Source organism: Gekko japonicus, unplaced genomic scaffold, assembly GCF_001447785.1.
Source record: "Gekko japonicus isolate JY-2015 unplaced genomic scaffold, Gekko_japonicus_V1.1 scaffold83, whole genome shotgun sequence".
Classification (NCBI taxonomy): Eukaryota; Metazoa; Chordata; class Lepidosauria; order Squamata; family Gekkonidae; genus Gekko; species Gekko japonicus.
The window spans coordinates 590,385-611,572 of NW_015168655.1; the positions used below are offsets into that span (position 1 = coordinate 590,385).

Consider the following 21,188-nt stretch of genomic DNA (forward strand, 5'->3'; position numbering starts at 1 on the left):
GAATCATCTCCAAAATGAAAAAGCCTGTTATCATCCCTGAACTCAAAATATACTGGTACAGACATAAAATGCATTGGAAACGTAAAATACTTTATCCTGACTTGACTGAATCTTGTGAGGTATCATAAGCCACACACACACACATTTTAAGAACACTCCTTTAGTGTACTTTCAGTTTGTGTTATGTGGATACATTTGCTAAGAACCGAAGGATGGGAGTGAAGAAAAGTACAGAGTTCTGCATCCTTCTTTTCCTGTGCAGCAGAGGAATTGCTATATGTAAGACAGTGCTGTATAAGTGCCTAGTGTGAAAGAAGTGAAAAGTACACTTGGGCTGCAATCTTGTGCATGCATACTTGCGAGTAAATCCTATTGAATGGAACAACTTCTGATGATACGTGCATAGGATTGGGCTGTGAGAGACGTCTAAACAGTTGGAGAAATTGTAATGTAGAAGTAGAAATAGACAGTTCTGGATTCCTTTACAAATGGAGCCATTTAGAAGACTTTGGGTTTTAGTGGAGAACACTATCATAGTGCAATAGATCAGGGTTTCCCTACCTGTGGGTCAGGACCCAAAAGTGAACTGTGAAGCCTCTGAAAGTGGGTCCCAGGCCAGCACTTGCTAAGGGCTGCTCCTTCTCTTTTTTCCTCCTTGCCAATCTTTTTTAATCTGTCTTGACTTTCTTCTCCCCCTGCACTACACTTAACTGAGGCATGTTGCTTGGGGGTTACCTTTGTTGTTGTTCAGTCACACAGTCGAGTCCGACTCTTCGTGATCCCATGGACCACATCACGCCAGGCCCTCCTGTCTTCTGCCATCATCCAGAGTTTGCTCAATTTCATGTCGGTTGCATCGATAACACTGTCTAACCATCTCATCCTTTGCCGTCCCCTTCTTCTTTTACCTTCAATCATTCTCAGCATCAGGGTCTTTTTCAGGGAGTGCTCCCTTCTCATTTGGTGGTCAAAGTATTTGTGCTTCAGCTTCAGTATCTGGCCTTCCAGGGAACAGTTAGTGTTGATTTCCTTTAGGATTGACTGATTTGATCTCCTTGCAGTCCAGGGGACTTTCGAGAGTCTTCTCCAGCACCATAATTCAAACACATCTATTCTTCGGTTCTTGGCCTTCCTTATGGTCCAAATCTCACAGCCATACATTACTACTGGGAATACCATTGCTTTGACCATGCGGACTTTTGTTGGCAGGTTGACGTCTCTACTTTTTATTATGCTAAGTTTGCCATAGCTTTCCTCCCAAGAAGCAGGCATCTTTTAATTTCATGGCTGCAGTCACCATCTGCCATGCTCTTGGATCCCAGGAACGTGAATTCTGTCATTGCTTCCATGACTTCCCCAAGGAGTGATGGGTCCGGATGCCATGATCTTAGTTTTTTGATGTTGAGTTTCAAGCCAACTTCTGCGCTCTCCTCTTTCACTCTTAGCAAGAGGCTCTTTAGGTCCTCTTCACTTTCTGCCATGAAAGCGGTATAATCGGCATATCTGAAGTTGTTGATGTTTTTCCCGGCAATTTTAATTCTGACTTGTGATTCATCCAGGCTGGCATTTCACATGATGTACTCTGCATATAAATTAAATAAGCAGGGTGACAATATACATCTTTGTCATACTCCTTTTCCAATACTAAACCAATCAGTTGCTCCATATCTGGTTCTAACTGTTGCTTCTTGATACAGGTTTCTCAAGAGACATGTGAGGTGGTCTGGTACTCCCATCTCTTTAAGATGTAGATGTTTTCTGGTACTCCCTTGCTTTTTCCAGAATCCAGTGAATGTTGGCGATTTGGTCTCTAGTTCCTCTACCTCTTCGAAACCCAGCTTGTACTTCTGGCAGTTCTCTGTCTACATACTACTGAAGCCTAGTTTGTAGGCTCTTGAGCATGACTGTGCTAGCGTGTGAAATGAGTGCAATTGTGCGATAGTTTGAACATTCCTTGGCATTGCCCTTCTTTGGGATTGGAATGTAAACTGACCTTTTACAATCCTGTGGCCACTGTTGTGGTTTCCAAATTTGCTGGCATATTGAGTGCAGCACTTTAACAGCATCACCTTTTAGGACTTTGAATAGCTCAGCTGGGAACTCCATCTCCGCTAGCTTTGTTGTTAGTAATGCTTTCTAAGGCCCAGGTCAGTGATCACACTGTTGTGGTTGTCAAGGACATTGAGATCCTTTTATAGTTCTTCTGTGTATTCTTGCAATCTCTTCCTAATCTCTTCTGCTTCTGTTAGGTCCCTACCGTTTTTGTTCTTTATCATGGCCAGCTTTGCAAGAAATGTTCCCTTGATTTCTCCAATTTTCTTGAAAAGATCTCTAGTCCCCATTCTATTGTTTTCCTCTATTACTTTTCATTGTTTATTCAGGAAGGCCTCCTTATCTCTCCTTGCTGTTCTTCGGAAATCTGCATTCGGTTGGGTAAATCTTTCCTTTTCACCTTTCGCTTTCTTTCTTTCCTCTGCTATTTGTAATGCCTCATCAGACAGCCACTTTGCTTTCTTGCATTTCTTTTTCTTTAGGATGGTACTGATTGCTGCCTCCTGTACAATGTTATGACCCTCCATCCATAGTTCTTCAGGCACTCTGTCTATCAGATCTAGTCCCTTAAACCTATTATTTACCTCCACTGTATATTTATAAGGAATGTGATCTGAAGTCAAACCTGAATGGCCTAGTGGTTTTCCCAACTTTTTTCAGTTTAAGCCCGAATTTTGCAATGAGTAACTCATGATCTGAGCCAAAGTCAGCTCTAGGTCTTGTTTTTGTAGAGCTTTTCCATCTTTGATTGCAAATGATATAATCAATCTGATTTCAGTGTTGCCCATCTGGTGATGTCCATGGGTAGAGTCACCTCTTAGGTTGTTAGAAGAGGGTGGTCGCTATGACCAGCATATTCTTTTGACAAAACTCTTGTTTGCCCAGCTTCATTTTGTTTTCCAAGGCCAAACTTGTCTGTTATTCCAGTTACCTTTTGACTTCCTACTTTAGCATTCCAGTTCCCTATGATGATATGGACATCTTTTTTTGGTGTTAGTTTTAGGAGGTGTTGTAGGTCTTCATAGAACTGGTCCACTTTAGCCTCCTCTGCGTCAGTGGTTGGGGCATAGACTTGGATTAATGTGATGTTGAATGATTTGCCTTGGATTCAGACCGAGATCGTTCTGTTGTTTTTGAGACTGTATCCCATTACTGCCTTTTTCACTCTCTTGTTGACTATAAAGGTCTCACCATTTTTTCAATGGGATTCTTGGCCACAGTAGTAGATATAATGGTCACCTGAGTTAAATTCGCCCATTCCCGTCCACTTTAGTTCACTGATTCCCAAGATGTCGATGTTCAGTCTTACCATCTCATTTTTTACCACATCCAGCCTACCTTGATTCATAGGTCTTACATTCCAGGTTCCTATGCAGTATTGTTCTTTGCAGCACTGGACTTTCCTTTCACCATCAGACACATCCACAGCTGAGTGTCCTTTTGGCTTTGGCCCAGCCGCTTCACTCTTTCTGGAGTTACTTGTACTTGCCCTCTGCTCTTCCCCAGTAGCATATTGGACACCTTCAGACCTGAGGGGCTCATCTTCCGGTGTCATATCTTTTAGCCTTTTGTTACTGTCCATGGGGTTTTCTTGACAAAGATACTGTAGTGGGTTGCCATTTCCTTCTCCAGTGGATCGTGTTTTGTCTGAGTTCTTCGCTGTGACCTGTTCGTCTTGGGTGGCCCTCCACAGCCTCATCAAACCACACAAGCCCCCTCGGCGCATCAAGGCAGCAATCCATGAGAGAGGGGGGTTACCTAGCGACTTCTAAAATGACCACTGTGCAACATAGATTCTCAAGATCTCTGTGGCATATTTTCCTTAAAGAAATAGATTTCTATGACTAAGTTTTTTCTTTTTTTCTTTTGTCACAACAAACACATAATCATACATTAAGAAAATATAATAAAGAGGGAGAAATGAAAAATACAATCAAATCAAAATAAAATGAAGAGAAATTAAGGTTTTTTAATTATTTAAAATGATTTTAAAAGATTAGTATTTGTACAAGACCAAGTATGGAGCTGTAAAGTAAGACTTAAAGTATAGAATTGTGTTGTGGGATTTGTGAAGCTAATATGTGATATGGCCTACCAGTATTCCTTCGAGGAAAAAGTGATTTGTTTGTAGTTAAATTAACAAAGGATTCACCAAAGGAGCTTGGACACTTAAAAGCTTATACAACCAATATTTTCTTGGTCTCTGAGGTGCTACTGGACTCAAATCTAGCTTTTCTACTGCAGACCAACATGGCTACCCTATGAAACTACCTTCAAGGGTTCATAGTGTAATCCATGTTTCTATATTACCGTGTCAAGTGATGTTGCAGGATATAACACTGTGTGGTAGAATTCAAACCATGTTGGGAGGAAATGGGAAGTAGGGGGAGGGCTATCAATCCATTATTTAATTACTAAAATGGGAGATTTCAGAGTTACATCTGCTTATAAATCACTCATACACTGTAATACCATATAGGTAGATGTGTCTCTTACTCACCATTGAGAGAAACATCATCTGCATGCACCATAATACTCTTTCACCTGTTTGCTGTCTTGGCATTTACAGCCAATATTTTTTACCTCAGATTTATGTATGTCCTCCCAGAGATCTTTCTATAGTGAGATGTGGCAGGGCTTAAAATTACCTAGTTACTATGTCCCCTTAGGATTTTGTCCTTCAGTAGTGAAGTACAAAAGTACACAGTGTTCCGTGCGCCTTGGTGTTTAGTTATGCCGGCCACATGACCACGGAAACGTCTTCAGACAGCGCTGGCTCTTCGGCTTTGAAACGGAGATGAGCACCGCAACCCTAGAGTCGGATTCGACTGGCTTTCGAGCAAGGGAACCTTTACCTTTTTAGTGAAGTACATCTTTTCTATAGAAGTACATCTCTTTTTATAGAAGGAAGTTTGAAACTTAAAGCCAGCCTCAGCATCGTGCCTGTTCAGTCTTTTAGGTCTATTCCAAGAATTGGGGAAGTGATAAGGGCTGGACAGTGTTGCACTTTCTGAACATGGTCAGATGTACATACTATTTCATACGGCAAAAAAGCTCGCAGTTAATGATTTAAAGTGACATCAGACTGAGACTGGACACTTCTTTTTGTGCTCTGTTCCCTCTGATCCCTACCGCAATCCTGTTTATGCTGTAGACAGAGGGAACAATCTGAAGTATATATCTTAATCAGATTTTCTACCTAATTCTTTCAGTTTTAGCCACAGTGGGGGGGGGGAGCACAAATAAGAAGGAACACAATAAAGATCATGGGAACAGGGTATCCAAGGATGACTGCAGTTTATAAGGGGTTAAATAGCTCACAACAAAAGTAAGCTCTAGAAGCCTTTCTGTGTAGTTTCCTTTCTCTTATCATTTACAAGGCTGCCTTATTCGTTGGGTCACATGGTAAATTTCTGGTACTGAATGGGGTGTTGGTGCCGGTGCATGCCTGTTCTTTAGGATACACTGTACCCCTGGAATAACATTTCAGGGAACATTTGGGGCTGTAGCAGAGGGAGGGAGAAAAGAAAATCCTGTTCTGCTGTGAGAAATCTCTTCTATTACAATAAATTATCACAGTGTTTAACTCTATGTCTCTGCAAGAGATTCAGAGAAGGAATCCGGTGTTTAACTCTATGTCTCTGTAAGGAAAAGAGTGAAGTCTTTTTATTTAAAAACAAGCGCAAGAGATTCAGAGAGGGAATCTGGTATATTGCCTCCAGGCTGCCCCCCCCCCCAAAGTAGAAAGCCTGCTTTTCCATCACTGCCGCTGGGAGATCTACATACACACTGTTGTAGATTGTCACTATTGTGTGCCACTTAACTATCGGTGTATATTGTATAAGTGGAGTTTAAAAGATTAATAATAAATGTCTAAACTTGATAATATTACTATTCATAAAGGTTATAGGGTTGTATGCTTTAGACAGGTGATATCAATTTCTCTTGGAGTAATTTGGAAGTAAGAATTAAGAGAAGCCTGTAACTATTTATGCTTAGGTGGCTTTTTAACTAAAAAAATTGTTTCCACTTCAATATATACCTTCTTTTTGCTGCTTTTATCCTAGTTAGTTATTGTTGTTGCCTTGGAAATCACAATGTTTTATAATAGCGCATGAGGGGATCACTGCTACTGAATTATTTGAGGCATATTTTTGGTCATTAACACAGTTCTGTTGAAGTCAAGTTTGTGCAACTAATTGCCTAATCCAGAGAGATTAATGTTACGTATATGTACAGCTGTGCATGGAAATATACCATGCTGCTTAGATGATGGATGTGATCAGCTTTGACATTGCTAAAGGTTTTCTTTTTGAATAGCTCTCTCTTATTGCATCAGGTCATGTTCAGAAGAATGCTTCATACATGATTGCCTGTCTTATGATAAAGATCACCCTTCCTATATCAGCTGTATTTGACTGGAAGCAAGTCCCATTTACTTCAGTGGAGCATGCTTTAACAAATGTTTTTAATATTAGAGCATCAAATTTACGTAACATTTTTGATCAAGATTCCTCTCAGTCAATTAAACTTGTACTTACAGATGAAATAGTTCTGTTCCTCTTCTTTAGTCACAAAAAGAAACAGTAACAGTCAGGTGTATAAGAGTTTCATTTAAAAATGTACCGAAAGTACTATAAATAGCTTGTTTAAAATATAAAGATGGTTATCCTTTACAGATTATTATGGTTATATTTACACAGCAATTTATTAATTTATCCATTTATAGCCCACCTTTCTCACTGAGATTCAAGGTGGATAACAAAAGATAGAGAACAGTTAGTAATAAATGCAGATAATATTGTATAGCTTTGCCTTGCTTAAAGGCATCTGATATTATGTGTGTTGAACTCATTTCAGTATTTTTAATGGAAAGAATTGTTAATTAACAATTATCTTTTCCTTTTCTTTCAGACACCTGTACCTGAACACTTAATTGCAAGCTTGAAAATCTAAGAAACTGAAACTTGTTCTGTGAGCTTGAAGATAAATTTTCAGTGTGTAAAGGCACTTTTAAGAATGAAAACTGCATCCAGTTACGTTAGTGAATATAGAATAATGAGAAGAACACTATGATGGCAAAGAACAAAGAGCCTCGCCCTCCATCCTATGCTATTAGTGTGGTTGGACTTTCTGGAACTGAAAAAGACAAGGGGAACTGTGGAGTCGGGAAGTCATGTTTGTGCAATAGATTTGTGCGTTCAAAAGCAGATGAATATTACCCAGAACATACCTCTGTGCTTAGCACAATTGACTTTGGCGGACGAGTTGTTAATAATGATCACTTCTTATACTGGGGTGACGTAACACAATGTGGAGAGGATGGAATAGATTGCAAAATTCATGTTATTGAACAGACTGAGTTCATTGATGATCAGACTTTTTTGCCTCATCGAAGTACGAATTTACAACTCTATATAAAACGTGCAGCTGCAACCAAATTGCAGTCAGCAGAAAAACTTATGTATATTTGCACAGATCAGCTTGGATTGGAGCAGGACTTTGAGCAAAAGCAAATGCCTGAAGGGAAGCTAAACATTGATGGATTTGTTTTGTGCATCGATGTAAGTCAAGGATGCAACAGGAAGTTTGATGATCAACTTAAGTTTGTGAATAACCTCTATATTCAGCTATCAAAATCTAAAAAGCCTATAATAATAGCAGCAACTAAATGTGATGAATGTGTGGAACATTATTTACGAGAGGTTCAGGCATTTGCTTCAAATAAGAAGAACCTTCAGGTAGTTGAAACATCAGCTAGATTCAATGTCAATGTAGAGACATGTTTTACTGCATTGGTACAAATGATGGATAAAACCCGTGGTAAGCCTAAAATAATTCCCTATCTGGATGCCTATAAAACACAAAGACAACTTGTTGTTACTGCAACAGATAAATTTGAGAAACTTGTGCAGACTGTTAGAGACTACCATGCAACATGGAAAACTGTTAGTAATAAACTGAAAAATCATCCAGATTATGAAGACTACATTAATTTAGAGGGAACCAAAAAGGCCAAAAATACTTTCTCAAAACACATAGAACAGCTTAAACAAGAACATATAAGAAAACGAAGAGATGAATATATTAATACATTACCAAGAGCTTTTAACACCCTTTTGTCAAATCTTGAAGAGATTGAGCATTTGAACTGGTCTGAAGCTTTGAAATTAATGGAAAAAAGACCAGATTTCCAACGATGTTTTGTGGTTCTGGAAAAAACACCTTGGGATGAAACTGACCATATAGATAAAGTAAATGATAGGAGGATTCCATTTGACCTTTTGAGCACACTAGAAGCTGAAAAAGTCTATCAAAATCATGTACAACATCTAATATCAGAAAAGAGGAGAGTTGAAATGAAGGAGAAATTCAAAAAAACACTTGAAAGAATACAGTTCATTTCTCCAGGGCAGCCCTGGGAAGAAGTTATGTGTTTTGTAATGGAGGATGAGGCATTTAAATATATTACAGAGGCAGATAGCAGGGAAGTGTATAGCAGGCATCAACGGGAAATAGTTGAAAAAGCCAAAGAGGAATTTCAGGAAATGCTTTTTGAACATTCAGAACTGTTTTATGACTTAGATTTGAATGCAACACCTAGTTCTGATAAAATGAGTGAAATTCATGCAGTTCTGAGTGAAGAACCTAGGTACAAAGCTTTACAGAAACTTGCACCTGATCGAGAGTCTCTTCTCCTTAAACATATAGGATTTGTGTATCATCCCACTAAAGAAACATGTCTCAGTGGCCAAAACTGCATGGACGTTAAAGTGGAACAGCTACTAGCCAATAGTCTCATACAACTGGACCATGGACGCTTAAATTTGTATCACGATAGTGCCAACATTGATAAAGTTAATCTTTTCATTTTGGGTAAAGATGGTCTTTCACAAGAGTTGGCAAATGAGATTCGGACACAATCCACAGATGATGAGTATGCCTTAGATGGAAAAATATATGAACTTGATCTTAGACCAGTTGATGCAAAATCACCTTATCTTTTGAGTCAGTTATGGACTTCTGCCTTCAAACCACATGGATGTTTCTGTGTGTTTAATTCTATTGAATCACTCAATTTTATTGGTGAAAGCATTGGGAAAATACGGACAGAGGCATCTCAAATAAGAAGAGACAAGTATATGGCCAGTCTTCCATTTACGTTAATATTAGCTAATCAGAGAGAGAGTGTCAGTAAGAATTTGCCTATTCTAAGACACCAAGGACAGCAATTGGCAAATAAGTTGCAGTGTCCTTTTATAGATGTGCCTGCTGGTACCTACCCACGTAAATTTAATGAGGCTCAAATAAAACAAGCTTTGAGGGGAGTTCTGGAAGCGGTTAAACACCATTTTGATGTTGTAAGCCCTGTTCCTATAATTAAAGACCTGTCGGAAGCTGATTTGAGAATTGTAATGTGTGCCATGTGTGGAGATCCATTCAGTGTAGATCTTATTCTTTCACCCTTCCTTGATTCTCATTCATGTAGTGCTGCTCAGGCTGGTCAAAATAACTCTCTAATGCTTGATAAAATTATTGGTGAAAAAAGGAGGCGAATACAGATTACAATATTATCATATCATTCTTCAATTGGTGTCAGAAAAGATGAACTAGTTCATGGGTATATATTGGTTTACTCTGCTAAGCGGAAAGCATCTATGGGAATGCTTCGAGCATTTCTTTCAGAAGTACAAGATACTATTCCTGTCCAGCTGGTGGCTGTTACTGACAGTCAAGCAGACTTCTTTGAGAATGAAGCGATCAAAGAATTAATGACTGAGGGGGAACACATAGCTACTGAGATTACTGCTAAATTTACAGCTTTGTATTCTTTATCTCAGTATCACCGTCAGACTGAGGTTTTCACGTTATTCTTCAGTGATGTGTTGGAGAAGAAAAACATGATTGAAAATTCCTATGTATCTGATAGTACAAGAGAGTCAACACATACAAGTGAGGATGTTTTCCTGCATTCTCCCAAAAGGAGCTCTGTTGCCTACAGTGGCTATCCAGATTCAGAAGATGATACAGAAGCCCCACCTCCTTACAGCCCAATTGGAGATGATGTACAGCTGCTACCAACACCCAGTGATCGCTCAAAATATCGTTTAGATTTGGAAGGCAATGAATATCCTGTGCATAGTACACCACTTAATTGTCATGATCATGAACGCAATCATAAAGTGCCTCCTCCTATAAAGCCGAAGCCAATTGTACCCAAGACAAATGTGAAAAAACTGGATCCAAACCTGTTAAAAACAATTGAGGCAGGCATTGGTAAAAATCCAAGAAAATCTAGAATGCCTCTGGCATCAGCTGATGATCTAGATCAGTCTGATAATTATGCAGAACCTATAGACACTATTTTCAAGCTTAGAGGTGTTACTGATGATATCTACGCAGTTCCTGATGATAGTCAGAATCGTATGATTAAAATTCAAAATTCATTTGCTATAAATAATGCCCAAGGTGATGAGGAAAATGGGTTTCCTGACAGAATTTCCAGGACCCATGGAGAAAGAAGACCTTCAAAATACAAATATAAATCTAAAACACTATTTAGCAAGGCCAAATCTTATTATCGGAGAGCACATTCAGATGCAAGTGATGATGAAGCTTTTACAACCTCTAAAACAAAAAGAAAAGGAAGACATCGTGGCAGTGAAGAAGATCCACTTTTGTCCCCTGTAGAAACATGGAAAGGTGGCATTGATAACCCAGCAATTACATCAGATCAAGAACTGGATGATAAAAAGATGAAGAAGAAAACTCAGAAAGTGAAGGAAGACAAGAAAGTAAGTGTTTACTGTTATTTTGTTCAGTCTTTAAGTGGCTCTTCCTCTTTTACATCAGTGTTTAACTTGTCTTTTTCACACCACAGACTTAAGTTAAGAACCTCAGCTGTAGTTCTGATTTGCTGCATATGTGTATTTCAAATATTATTCAGAATGATAACTAGTGGCAAAGGTAACACTTAAAATTGTTGCTCTTGTCGCTGAGGTAGAACCACTTTAACAAGTGAGAATTAATTTAGATTCTTTTGGTGTTGAATTCACAGCTGATGGAGGTCAGTTTTAAACAATGCATAGGGAGGTACATGATTTAATGTGTGATTTGGTCTGCAGGTGTTTTATTTCTGTTATATAAATAGCGATGTAGTTCAGGCATGAGTGAATGTTAACATTTAAAATACTACTTTTTTCTGAATCAAGCACTTACAATGTGAAAATTAAGAGATGGATTCCTTCAAAAAAATGTTCCTATATACTCGGAGTTGTAGCTTACTGGTTTTCTGCTGACACATCTACCCTGAGAACTTAAAGCCCAAATTAGTTTGCAGTAACATATTCTTTCTGCTATGCTGGGTGAGATAAGAAGTCATCTAACTCTGTTGATAATAAAATGGTTACTGCATAATTATTGCAAAACCCCTGTAAGGCAGGTTGGTATTTTAGTTGTGGCCTGAAACCTTAGAGACCTCAATGCTTGCCTTGTGAATTGATGGTAGAGGTGAGATTTGATCCAGGGACTTGTTCTGTAGTTTAGTTTCTTAATCACTGCACTAACTCTCTATTATCCTGGTAGCAGCCAATCATAACCATGGCACACAATTCATATATCTTTTTATCTAGGACTCATATACATAGAAGGTTATGATGTCCTCACAGAGACAGTGGATATTTGAAAACAACCAAATTTTTACACATGGATTGCCACATTTGTTGGGGTGCTGTATATACAAAGGGGTGTTGCTGCACAGAGGAAAGCTCTTGCATCTTTAAGCTTGCCCCTGTTACTATTCAGTACTGCCTTTAGCAGCAGTGGTTGTAGAATTTTTATGATGGAAAGTGAACATCTAACGAGTAGCCTTCCAGATCAGTACAAATTGCTTGTCAGGTCTCATGTTTTTCTGGAGTGAGGGCCTTTGTAGTTGTCCTGCAAAGGAACTTGCAGAGAAACAATTTCTTACAGATTGGCAAAAGTTGCAATTATTGCAATTGTTCACTGTTCTGACTACACCCCTTAGAGTCCTTCTGTTACTGCTATATTTTCTAATAGTAGTTTCTGTAAATTTATTTATTTAAAGCATTTTTATGCCACCGTTCCATCCAAATAGGGTCTCCAGGACAGCAGACATTTGAACATCATTTAAAATAATATATCAAATAATTTAATAAACACTCAACACCAGAGCCAGGGATGTGGAGCTATTGGAGCAGTAGAAAAGAGCAAGAGTCCAGTAGTACCTTAAAGACTAACAAAATATGTGGCAGGGCATGTGGCTGTATCTGAAGAAGTGAGCAGCGACTCACGATAGCTCATACCCTGCCATCTATTTTGTTTGTCTTTAAGGTGCTTCTGGACTCTTGCTGTTTTCTGCTGCTACAGGCAGACTAACACGGCTTACCTGTCTTGAGCTATTGGAGGTGTGCTAAACAAATAGGAGATGTTTAAAATTAAATATTTCTTAGGGTCATGATTCTCCACTTTTAAAAACTTGGCTACAGTGTAGCCAATTCACAATCAGTATGCCACTCAATACCCTCTACAGAATGGAAGATACAAGAATGTAATCTGCATAACAGTTAAATTAGTTTTGAAAAGCAGTTAACCTTTTCAGCTATTAAGCTGCTTGCAGGCTTGTTTTAGCCAAGCACTGGAAGAAGCCCCAAAATCCTGGTCAGTTCTGATTTGGTGCTGCCATTAATACATTTCAAAGCTTTCCTTCTCATAATATAGGCTTTGCCTTTAAGCCACTAAATATTTGTCACCAAACTGATTTGAAGCTTCTGAGCATCTGTGTGTTCCCAACATGTTGTATCTTACAATGCAGTATTTTATCTCCATTTGAACTTCATATGCAGAAGTCATGAAAAAAGTACTAAGACTTTGGGTTGCTTGTCCAAGGCACCTTAACTACTTCAGCAAGCCATTTCAGCTCTGCAGAAAACTGTACACTGAGGGATTGTACAGTAGTTGGTAAAGACTTATCAGTATTTGGCTGTAGCATTGGAATATGGCTATCCCTGGAAGCTCGTGATTACTACTTCCCTTTGAGCAAAGATGTCAGGTGAAAAATTTGTCAGTCTTCATTATTTCACAGAAATAATTTTCTAAAGGTACCATTTTCATAAAATTGAAAACAATATATGGATAACATTGCTAATACAATATTAAGCAAGCTTGGCAGTTTCATAGTTGTAATATTTTTCTCGAGATGAATTGTGTTAGAGAATATGTATATATTTTGTTCATTTGTAAATTGGGGGTGGTTGGATACAACCACAAATACTTAAAATAAATTAACCTAATTTCCTGTGTAGGTCGTATCAAAAGCTCAAATTTCTTATGGTCAAATATGCATTGTAATCACAGTGCGATATGGAGTTAATGAGAGATGCCACAGCATAACAGGGGAACTGAGATGCCCTTGTAACCTTTGTGGAACATGTTAAATTCTGTTGAAACAGATGAGTAGACAAGCATGTCCACATCATATCATCCATTATTTTTTGACTAAAACTATTGTGTCAAATGTTTCCAGTGGCTTTTGTTGATTTTCTTCTATTTAAACCATGTAAAGGAATCACAGGCTATATGTGTTTGGATTCAGCATGGTGTGAATGGAGGGGAAATGTACTTAGCCCAGTTCTGGTTGCACAAATACTAGTGCAATGGCTGCAGCAATGCACTGCACTTTAATATGATTTATGAAGAAGTAATAGTATGCATATGAAGCAATGTAAGGTACAACAGATGATTCACATGATTTTCTTTAATTCAGCTTTGAAAGTGTTTTAAACGCTTTGTGCTATGTTTTGCACATGTGGAAAAGATAGTGGGGGACAGTCACTTCCACTTTGTGCAAGCTGGCAGTGAGGAATAATTTTAGTGCTTCCTCTTCAGCAAGGACTGTTACACACATGGAAATATTCTGTGTGATCCAACCCATCGGTTTTAAATTTTTACAAGTATTAGTCCAATAAAAATAAGTTGCACATAAAGCTTTGAACTGTTTGACTGTAACACTTAAACCACATTTAATTTCTGTTTTCTTAATCAAACACATCTATTTCAGCTCAGGGTGCTATTGGAACGTAGTAATTGACATGGGCTACTTTTAAAAATTTGTTTTAATAAATACAAGTTAAAATAAATATGCTAAATTAATCACATTATATTTAGGGCACTGAGCATTCATATTTTTCCAGTAAACCTGCATCATTTCCAACAGATACCAGTTACATTGTCTATAATGACACTGGGGTAATATTTTGATTTAGATTTGTTTCTTATCCTCTAATTTGTGCTATATAATCAGGTAAGGGGTTGTATGGGTTAAAATTTCTTCTAAATCTTGCTTTGTATGATGCAATACATACTCTGAAGCTTCTCATAGAAATTTTGAATTTTACAAGATTTATGTACTGTTGAGAACTGAAGATGTAGAAGTAAAGATACATTTTGTAATAATTTGGCTATGTTTCCCTTATTAAGAAGTATTCAGATTTTTACTTGAAATTTTTGTTAGTACCATGTAGGGTAGTATTTGAACATTCAGCACTGCTTTATGTTAAGCCAGACACATAACTCAATATTGTCTGTACTGACTGGTAACAGGAGTTCTCCAGGAATCTGGGCAGAGAAAAGTTAAATAACTGCTGCTTGAGAGCCTTTAACTTGAAAATCTCAGGGGTAGAACCTGGAACATTCTGTGTGCCAAGCACATACTTGTTCCCTCTGTAATTTTGTTTGATGAGAACACTTAAATCAGGGATGTCAAACATAAGGCCCAGGGGCTAGAACCATCCTGTCCAGGGCTCTTACCCAGCCTGCAACCAACTGGTATGTATAGAAATATAAAGTACTCCCCCTTTCATGGTATCCCTTGGAAAAAACCTAGTCTTGCATATGATTAAATACATTTATTGGGGGTTTTGTGGGTTCCCCAGTAAATCAGTTGCTTTCACTGCTAGGAATCAATTGCTTTTCTTTGTATTTTGAGTTTAAAAAATCATTAATTGGGTTTGCCTGTGTCCTTTATAAAGCTTATATCTCCTATACCTGGCATTACATATTATGGCATACATGGCCCGGCCTGACAAAGATTTCTGTCCAACCTGGCCCTCGTAACAAATGAGTTTGACACCTCTGATTTAAATGATGAGGCTTATTTTTTTTTAAGTATGAAGTATTTATACAGTTACCTTAGCATGTTATCTTTCTACAAAGCTGAATAACATCAAGTTTTCTGAAAAATCTGAAATCTTAAAAGGGGGGGGGGTTAAAACCCTGTGAAATAAAGAAGAAACACCTGTAGATTTAAGAAACAAAAGTCCTTAGTGGCGGCTGCTGCTAGGCAACCGCAGCAGTGTTGCCAATCTTCCAAGTTTGGTTTCTGTCAGTAAAAGGCAGGGGGATGGAGCAAGTCCCTTGCTAGGGTTGCTTAGGCCTATGAGGGAGGACTTACAGGGACAAGGCCTGGCATCCCCAACCACACACGGAGACTTGCTAAATCATTACTTGCCCAGGACTGGCTGCTTGCAACAGCAGCCACCAATGCTCCCTCTAAGCTGTGGAATCTTGTGAGCAAAAATTCTACTTTGTGAGCTACTGGCATTAAAGTTGTGAGCGAGCGATTTGGCTACTGTATAGATTAGTTTGCTCTGGAGCCATCCTTCCTGAGCTAAGACAAAAATTTGGGAGCTGGAAGCTAAAACACTGAGCTAGCTCACACTAACTTAGCTTAAAGGGAACACTGGCAGCCACCCAATGAAAGCCAATGTGTTGTAGTGGTTAGTTTGAAACTAGGACATCAGAGACCACGTTTGAATCACCAGTCTGTTGTGAAAGCTCACTGGGTGACCTTGGGAGAATTAAACATTCTCAACCTACCTAAGTTGGGGAGTAAAAGGTGGTAGGTGAGGAGATAGAGAGGGTGGTAGTTGGTGGAGTAGGTAGATAGTGGTACTGCTGCTGTGGGGGAAAGTAAAGGAACAAAGCCAGATGGGTAGTCAACAAGGCAGCAGTGCCTTGCTTCTTTCTCAAACTATGCTTATGCTGTCCTCCTGGGAGAGGAGGCAGTGAAGACAGAGGCAGGCAGAAGGAGAATATGATGACAACTCTGCTGCAGTTTTCTCTTTCCTTCTCCACATCCCCACTGGTAGCTCCTGTGCACATTCCCACAAGTGTTTTTGCATGTCCCTGCTTATACTGGTCTGTTTTTTAACATCAGGAATAGGCACGAACCAGAAAATTCTGGTTCAGTTTGGGGTTCAGGGTGTATCCGAACTGAACCCTGGGCTGATCAGAAATGCCCCATTTAAACCTAAACAGCTTTGAAGTGGAGGGGAGCAAGAAGGATCGCTGAAATGGCTTGCATCTATTTCAGCCTAACAGCTGATTAGTGTACCAGTCCTGCTATTAGGCTGAAATGGATGTAAGCCATTTTAGTGATCCCTCTTTCTCCCCCCAGCTTCCCACCATGAGCCACACAAACCTTCTAATAACCATGTGGAGGGTCATGGGAGGGTCATTGAGGTGAGATGGCATGAACCTTGGTTTGCAAACTATGACAGGTGATTTTGTCATGAAATTAGGTTCATGACTAGGTTCGTGCCCATCCCTAATCAGGAACTCTTTGATGTAGTGAAATGCAAATTAATTAAAACATTTCTACATGGGATAACCCCACACAGCGTTCCCCTTCATATTGGTTTCCTGGAAGAGAAAAACTAGTGGTAAAAGAATTATAGCATGGGTTTATGTCATATTGCCCAAATGGTTCATCATTCTATAGCAACTTCCACATCCCTGAGGTTCCTTTTGTTGTATGATATGTGCCTTTCAATTGCACATTAAATCAAATAATGACATTTATAATAATTTTAAGACAGCAGTGTACAAATTTAGTTTCTCTAGAGGTATACAATTTTTTTAAAAATAAAACAAGAACATTCAAGAACCAGTCTAGTCCAATTGTACTGGATGGACTACTGGCAAAAATATAAAATTAATCTACAGTGCAGTTAGAGAAATTATTACAAATACTGTCAATAACTGTTTACTCTTGAAAATGCTGTAGCAATTATTTTGAAATAATTGTAACAGTTGAAATGTTCTGTTGCCATTTTTATTATTTCATGTTTGGACACTAGGGCTCCACTCCACAGCACCTATTTCCAAACCCAGGAAAGTTTATTAGTGGTGTTGTAGGACCCACGTGGAATAATAGCTACATGAGTTGGAAGAGGGAGAAATAACACTCTCCTGTTGAAATATGAGATAGAACATTTCTTGTCACTAGTACCTGGCAACAAGGACGAACACTAACTTACAATATTATAGTAAAACCTCCCGGTCCAGTCAGGTCAAAGGATATCATGTCACAGTGCTTAATCGGGCCAATGTACGTCTTCTAACATTTATAGCTAACTAATAGCAAATGTAGAAGATTTTATTATTCTGGTCATGGACTGTAATAAAACATTTTGACTTTTGACACTTTCCTGTCAGCAGAACTCCACTTATGCCAGAGGTAGGAGAGAGTTACTTCCCCCCCTTCCCAGTGCAGCCTCCTGAACCATTTGGTTATTACTCTATGCAGGTCATGTGACCCCATGTATAAACTTTTCCAGGTCTGTAGACTAGGGGTGGGGAATGGGGTAGAGCTGTGAAACCTGATGGATCACTGGATTCAACTTGCTAATCTGTACAATTTTGGAAGTAAAACAAAAATGAAAAGTAGTTTAGACTTGGTAAGGTAGATACCCTGTATTTAATTGAGATATATTAAAAATTCTTTGGTGTTTTCAGTTGCATGATACATACTGACATTCTTGGCTATTTCATTGTAGCAAAAAAAGAAAACTAAGACATTCAATCCACCAACTCGTAGAAATTGGGAGAGTAATTACTTTGGGATGCCCCTGCAGGATTTGGTTACACCTGACAAGCCTATACCACTCTTTGTTGAGAAGTGTGTGGAGTTCATTGAGATTACAGGTAGGAAACAATTTGAACTTCAACAACATTTGACTTTTTTCTTGATGGCTAGTTGGTCCTGCATTTTTCATTTATGACTTTACAGTGTATGTTAATACAGAACTAATACAGAACATACAGTGTATGTTAATACAGATGAGTGCTGAAATTTTCTGGCTTTCAGGAACTTGCAGAAAGAGAGAGAGAGAGATCAATTTAAATGAACGTGTTTCTGGGAAAAGCTGGAATGTTTCACTTTGTTTAAATGCAAACACCCACTCGCTGCTTTGCTTGCACTTGGGAAATCCTGGCAGGAAACTGGGATATGGAGCTTTATATGAAGCAGATTTATTTTATTCAGATACGTACTGTTTGGTATCTTTGTCATTTCCCTGGTCTCTACTCTTCCTCATTTTGTTGCCATCCTAATTACGATTCTTTGTTACAGCCAGTGTGTTGCAGTGTTAGACTAAGACCTGAGAGACTCAGAGGTTTAGCCATGTAGCTAATTAACAGTGCAGTCTTAAGCAGAGTTACTCCAGTATAAGCCCTAGACTGGAGTAACTGTTTAGGATTGCACTGTAAGTGACCATGAACTTGTCATCTTTTCTCATGGTAACATTCTTCAGAGTTGTGAAGGCAGAATTGAACTGCTTGGGTAAAGGTCAGGATATGAATGCAACATATAGTTAGTTTCACCCGATACTGTTTTTTTAGATATACCTTTTTTTAGATATACCAGCCTATCATATTAAATAGAAAAGAGGATCTTTGGGTTTTGAGACAAAGATCTCCTGTTTTTGAGAAGTTTTGAAACGTGTAGGTTGTAGGGGTGTGCATGGAAAAAATCGGCGTTTTTGGATTTGGGTCCATTGGACTCGAGATATATCAGTATTTCCTGATATTCCCAAATCCCAAAATTAGTATGTTATAGAAAGTGAAGTTTCTGCTACAAGTCCTTGTAGGTTCCCAAGTGGCAACTGGACCTTGTCTTGCTGGTGGCCAGAACAACACACATGTTTCCCAGGGAGAGGCTGCTGGGGGAGGGAAGGTGGGAAACCTGAAGATGGGGGACACATAAAGGTAGGTTTGACAGTAGGTGGGAAGGAGAGAAGGAAGCAGAGAAAGGGGAGAAGCTATGGGGGCTACCAGGGAAGGGGAAGTAGTGGGGGAGGATTAAATGAGATGTCCCCTTGCCAATTTTTGTGGATTCCCCACTTATAAAATTGTATTATTTGGGATATTCATTGTATTATGAGATCTACCCAGTACTTGAGAGGGCGCTGCAAATTGTTGGGCCATATGCTGCTTTTTCCTGTGTATCTTGCTTCTGCCTCTATGCCCTGCTGTTGGTCCTCTAGAGTAATTGGTTGGCCAATGTGTGAGACAGGATGCTGGACTAGGTGGACCATTGGTCTGATCCAGCAGGGCTCTTCTTGTGTTAATTTTTCCAAATGAATCAGTAGTAGAGAACTATAAGATTTATTCCATAAATAAGCTGTAGTCTACACCCTTGCAAACCTTTGAAAAGTAAGCTCTGAATGACTGTAATACATTAGCTAATGTAGTTATTAAAGTGATCTAGAGTGCAATTCTTCTAAAAATCCGTTTAAGAATCTAAGCTGTATTACCAGTAATGGTAATTTTATTCCTCTTTGGAGAGTGTGTGAAATAGCTCTTCAAGGTAATGCTTTTAAGAATATTGTATTCCTGAAAAATTAGGATTGTGTATGGATGCTTTTAAAGAGAACTGTGTAACCATAGAGGTATTGTGGCTTAGTTTTTGTTTCTGATTTACACCATGTGCCTGATTGATTCAGCTGTGGAATGTGGTCAGTGTGGCAATTTTCAGTTGGTGTAACAGATTGTTATGACTTGTGCTCAGATTTGAATATTTTCATCCTACAAATTCCATTGCAAATAGCCTTTTTGACTGACCATGTCCGTCATCTCCCTGCAGATATACCCAACTTGAGAGGAAACAACAAGCTGATACACCCTATGATGTCTTAGCACACATACCAACCAGTTTGGTGTAGTGGTTAAGTGCGCAGACTCTAATCTGGGAGAACCAGGTTTGATTCCCCACTCCTCCACTCACAGCTGTTAGATGACCTTGGGCGAGCCATAGTTCTGTCAGAGGTGTTCTTGAAAAAGCAGTTCTTGAAAGAGTTCTCCCTCTGAGGCGGAGGACATCTTGGGTGATTCCCACCATCCTATCAGGGAGAGGCAGGAACAAATTTCTTTCTTCCTCTTCCTGTGTGGATTGGGATCACCCCCTCTTCAGTTCTTTTCCTGCCTCTACAGGGAGAGGTTGTTGAAGGCTTTGCCTCCAACTGCTAGCTTAACTATTATAGGATCTTTACTAACTTTATTACTATTTTCCTGTTAATTTTCACTCTTTATTCTTCCTCTGTTATTCCTGTCGTTTCATTTCCTTACTTTTTACTCAAAGAGAGTCAGTTAAAGCAGCCTGGTTAACAGGCTGCATAGCTCCCTTTGAATTATTTTCCTTTGACTGAAGATCATGCCTGGCAGATTGGGAGACGGTTTCCTCTCTGAAGCAGAGAGCAACCCCGTAATTATGGAGCTGGCATCGGATCTCCCTGAAGCCGGCATGACCTATCAGGTTGCTGTGACTACCGGCCACAAGCCCGAATTGAGCGGGGGGAAGATGGCGTGTAAGCGCCCTCGTCAGGAGGACAGCGCAGAAGGCTGCAGGCACAGAGCAGGGGATGGCGACGGCAGCCGTGTTGAGGCAGCAATTTTTGCGGGAAGTGCTCCTGTGTTCACCCAAGCCGCGCCATTGCCAATTCAGCTCTGGGATGCCAACCTCCAGGCAGGAGGTGTCGGCGCATATCCAACACAGAGTACAGCAAGTCCGGTGGATCCTAAAAGGCATCAGTTGGGTAACGTACTCTGTTCAGCTGGTACTCCCGATCCCGTTAATTTTTTCGCTTCTATGAGGCAATCCATGAGGGGGGAGTTTCTTAATTTGTGCCGTTTGGGAGATTTGGGTCACCACTCCCCCTGTATGACTTCCCCTGTACTTCCTCCTGTTGAATCCCCTAGACACAGGGAGATGAGGGGTCACTGGCCAACAAAAGCGGCCAGAAAACAGATGCCCAGAGAAAGGCACTCAGACTCTGAGA

At 39.4% G+C, this 21,188-nt stretch overlaps 1 protein-coding gene across 2 annotated transcripts in view; it reads left to right on the forward strand.

Moving 5' to 3' along the window:
* ARHGAP5 (Rho GTPase activating protein 5) overlaps positions 1 to 21,188 on the forward strand; it is a 66,845-nt gene that overhangs the window by 17,080 nt on the left and 28,577 nt on the right. For both annotated transcript variants that reach the window (XM_015415205.1, XM_015415206.1), the window contains 2 exons: positions 6,967 to 10,847; positions 17,910 to 18,057. In XM_015415205.1, coding sequence (XP_015270691.1) covers positions 7,125 to 10,847; positions 17,910 to 18,057 — 3,871 coding nt within the window. In that variant the 5' untranslated portion in view covers positions 6,967 to 7,124. The remainder of the gene's footprint in view (positions 1 to 6,966; positions 10,848 to 17,909; positions 18,058 to 21,188) is intronic.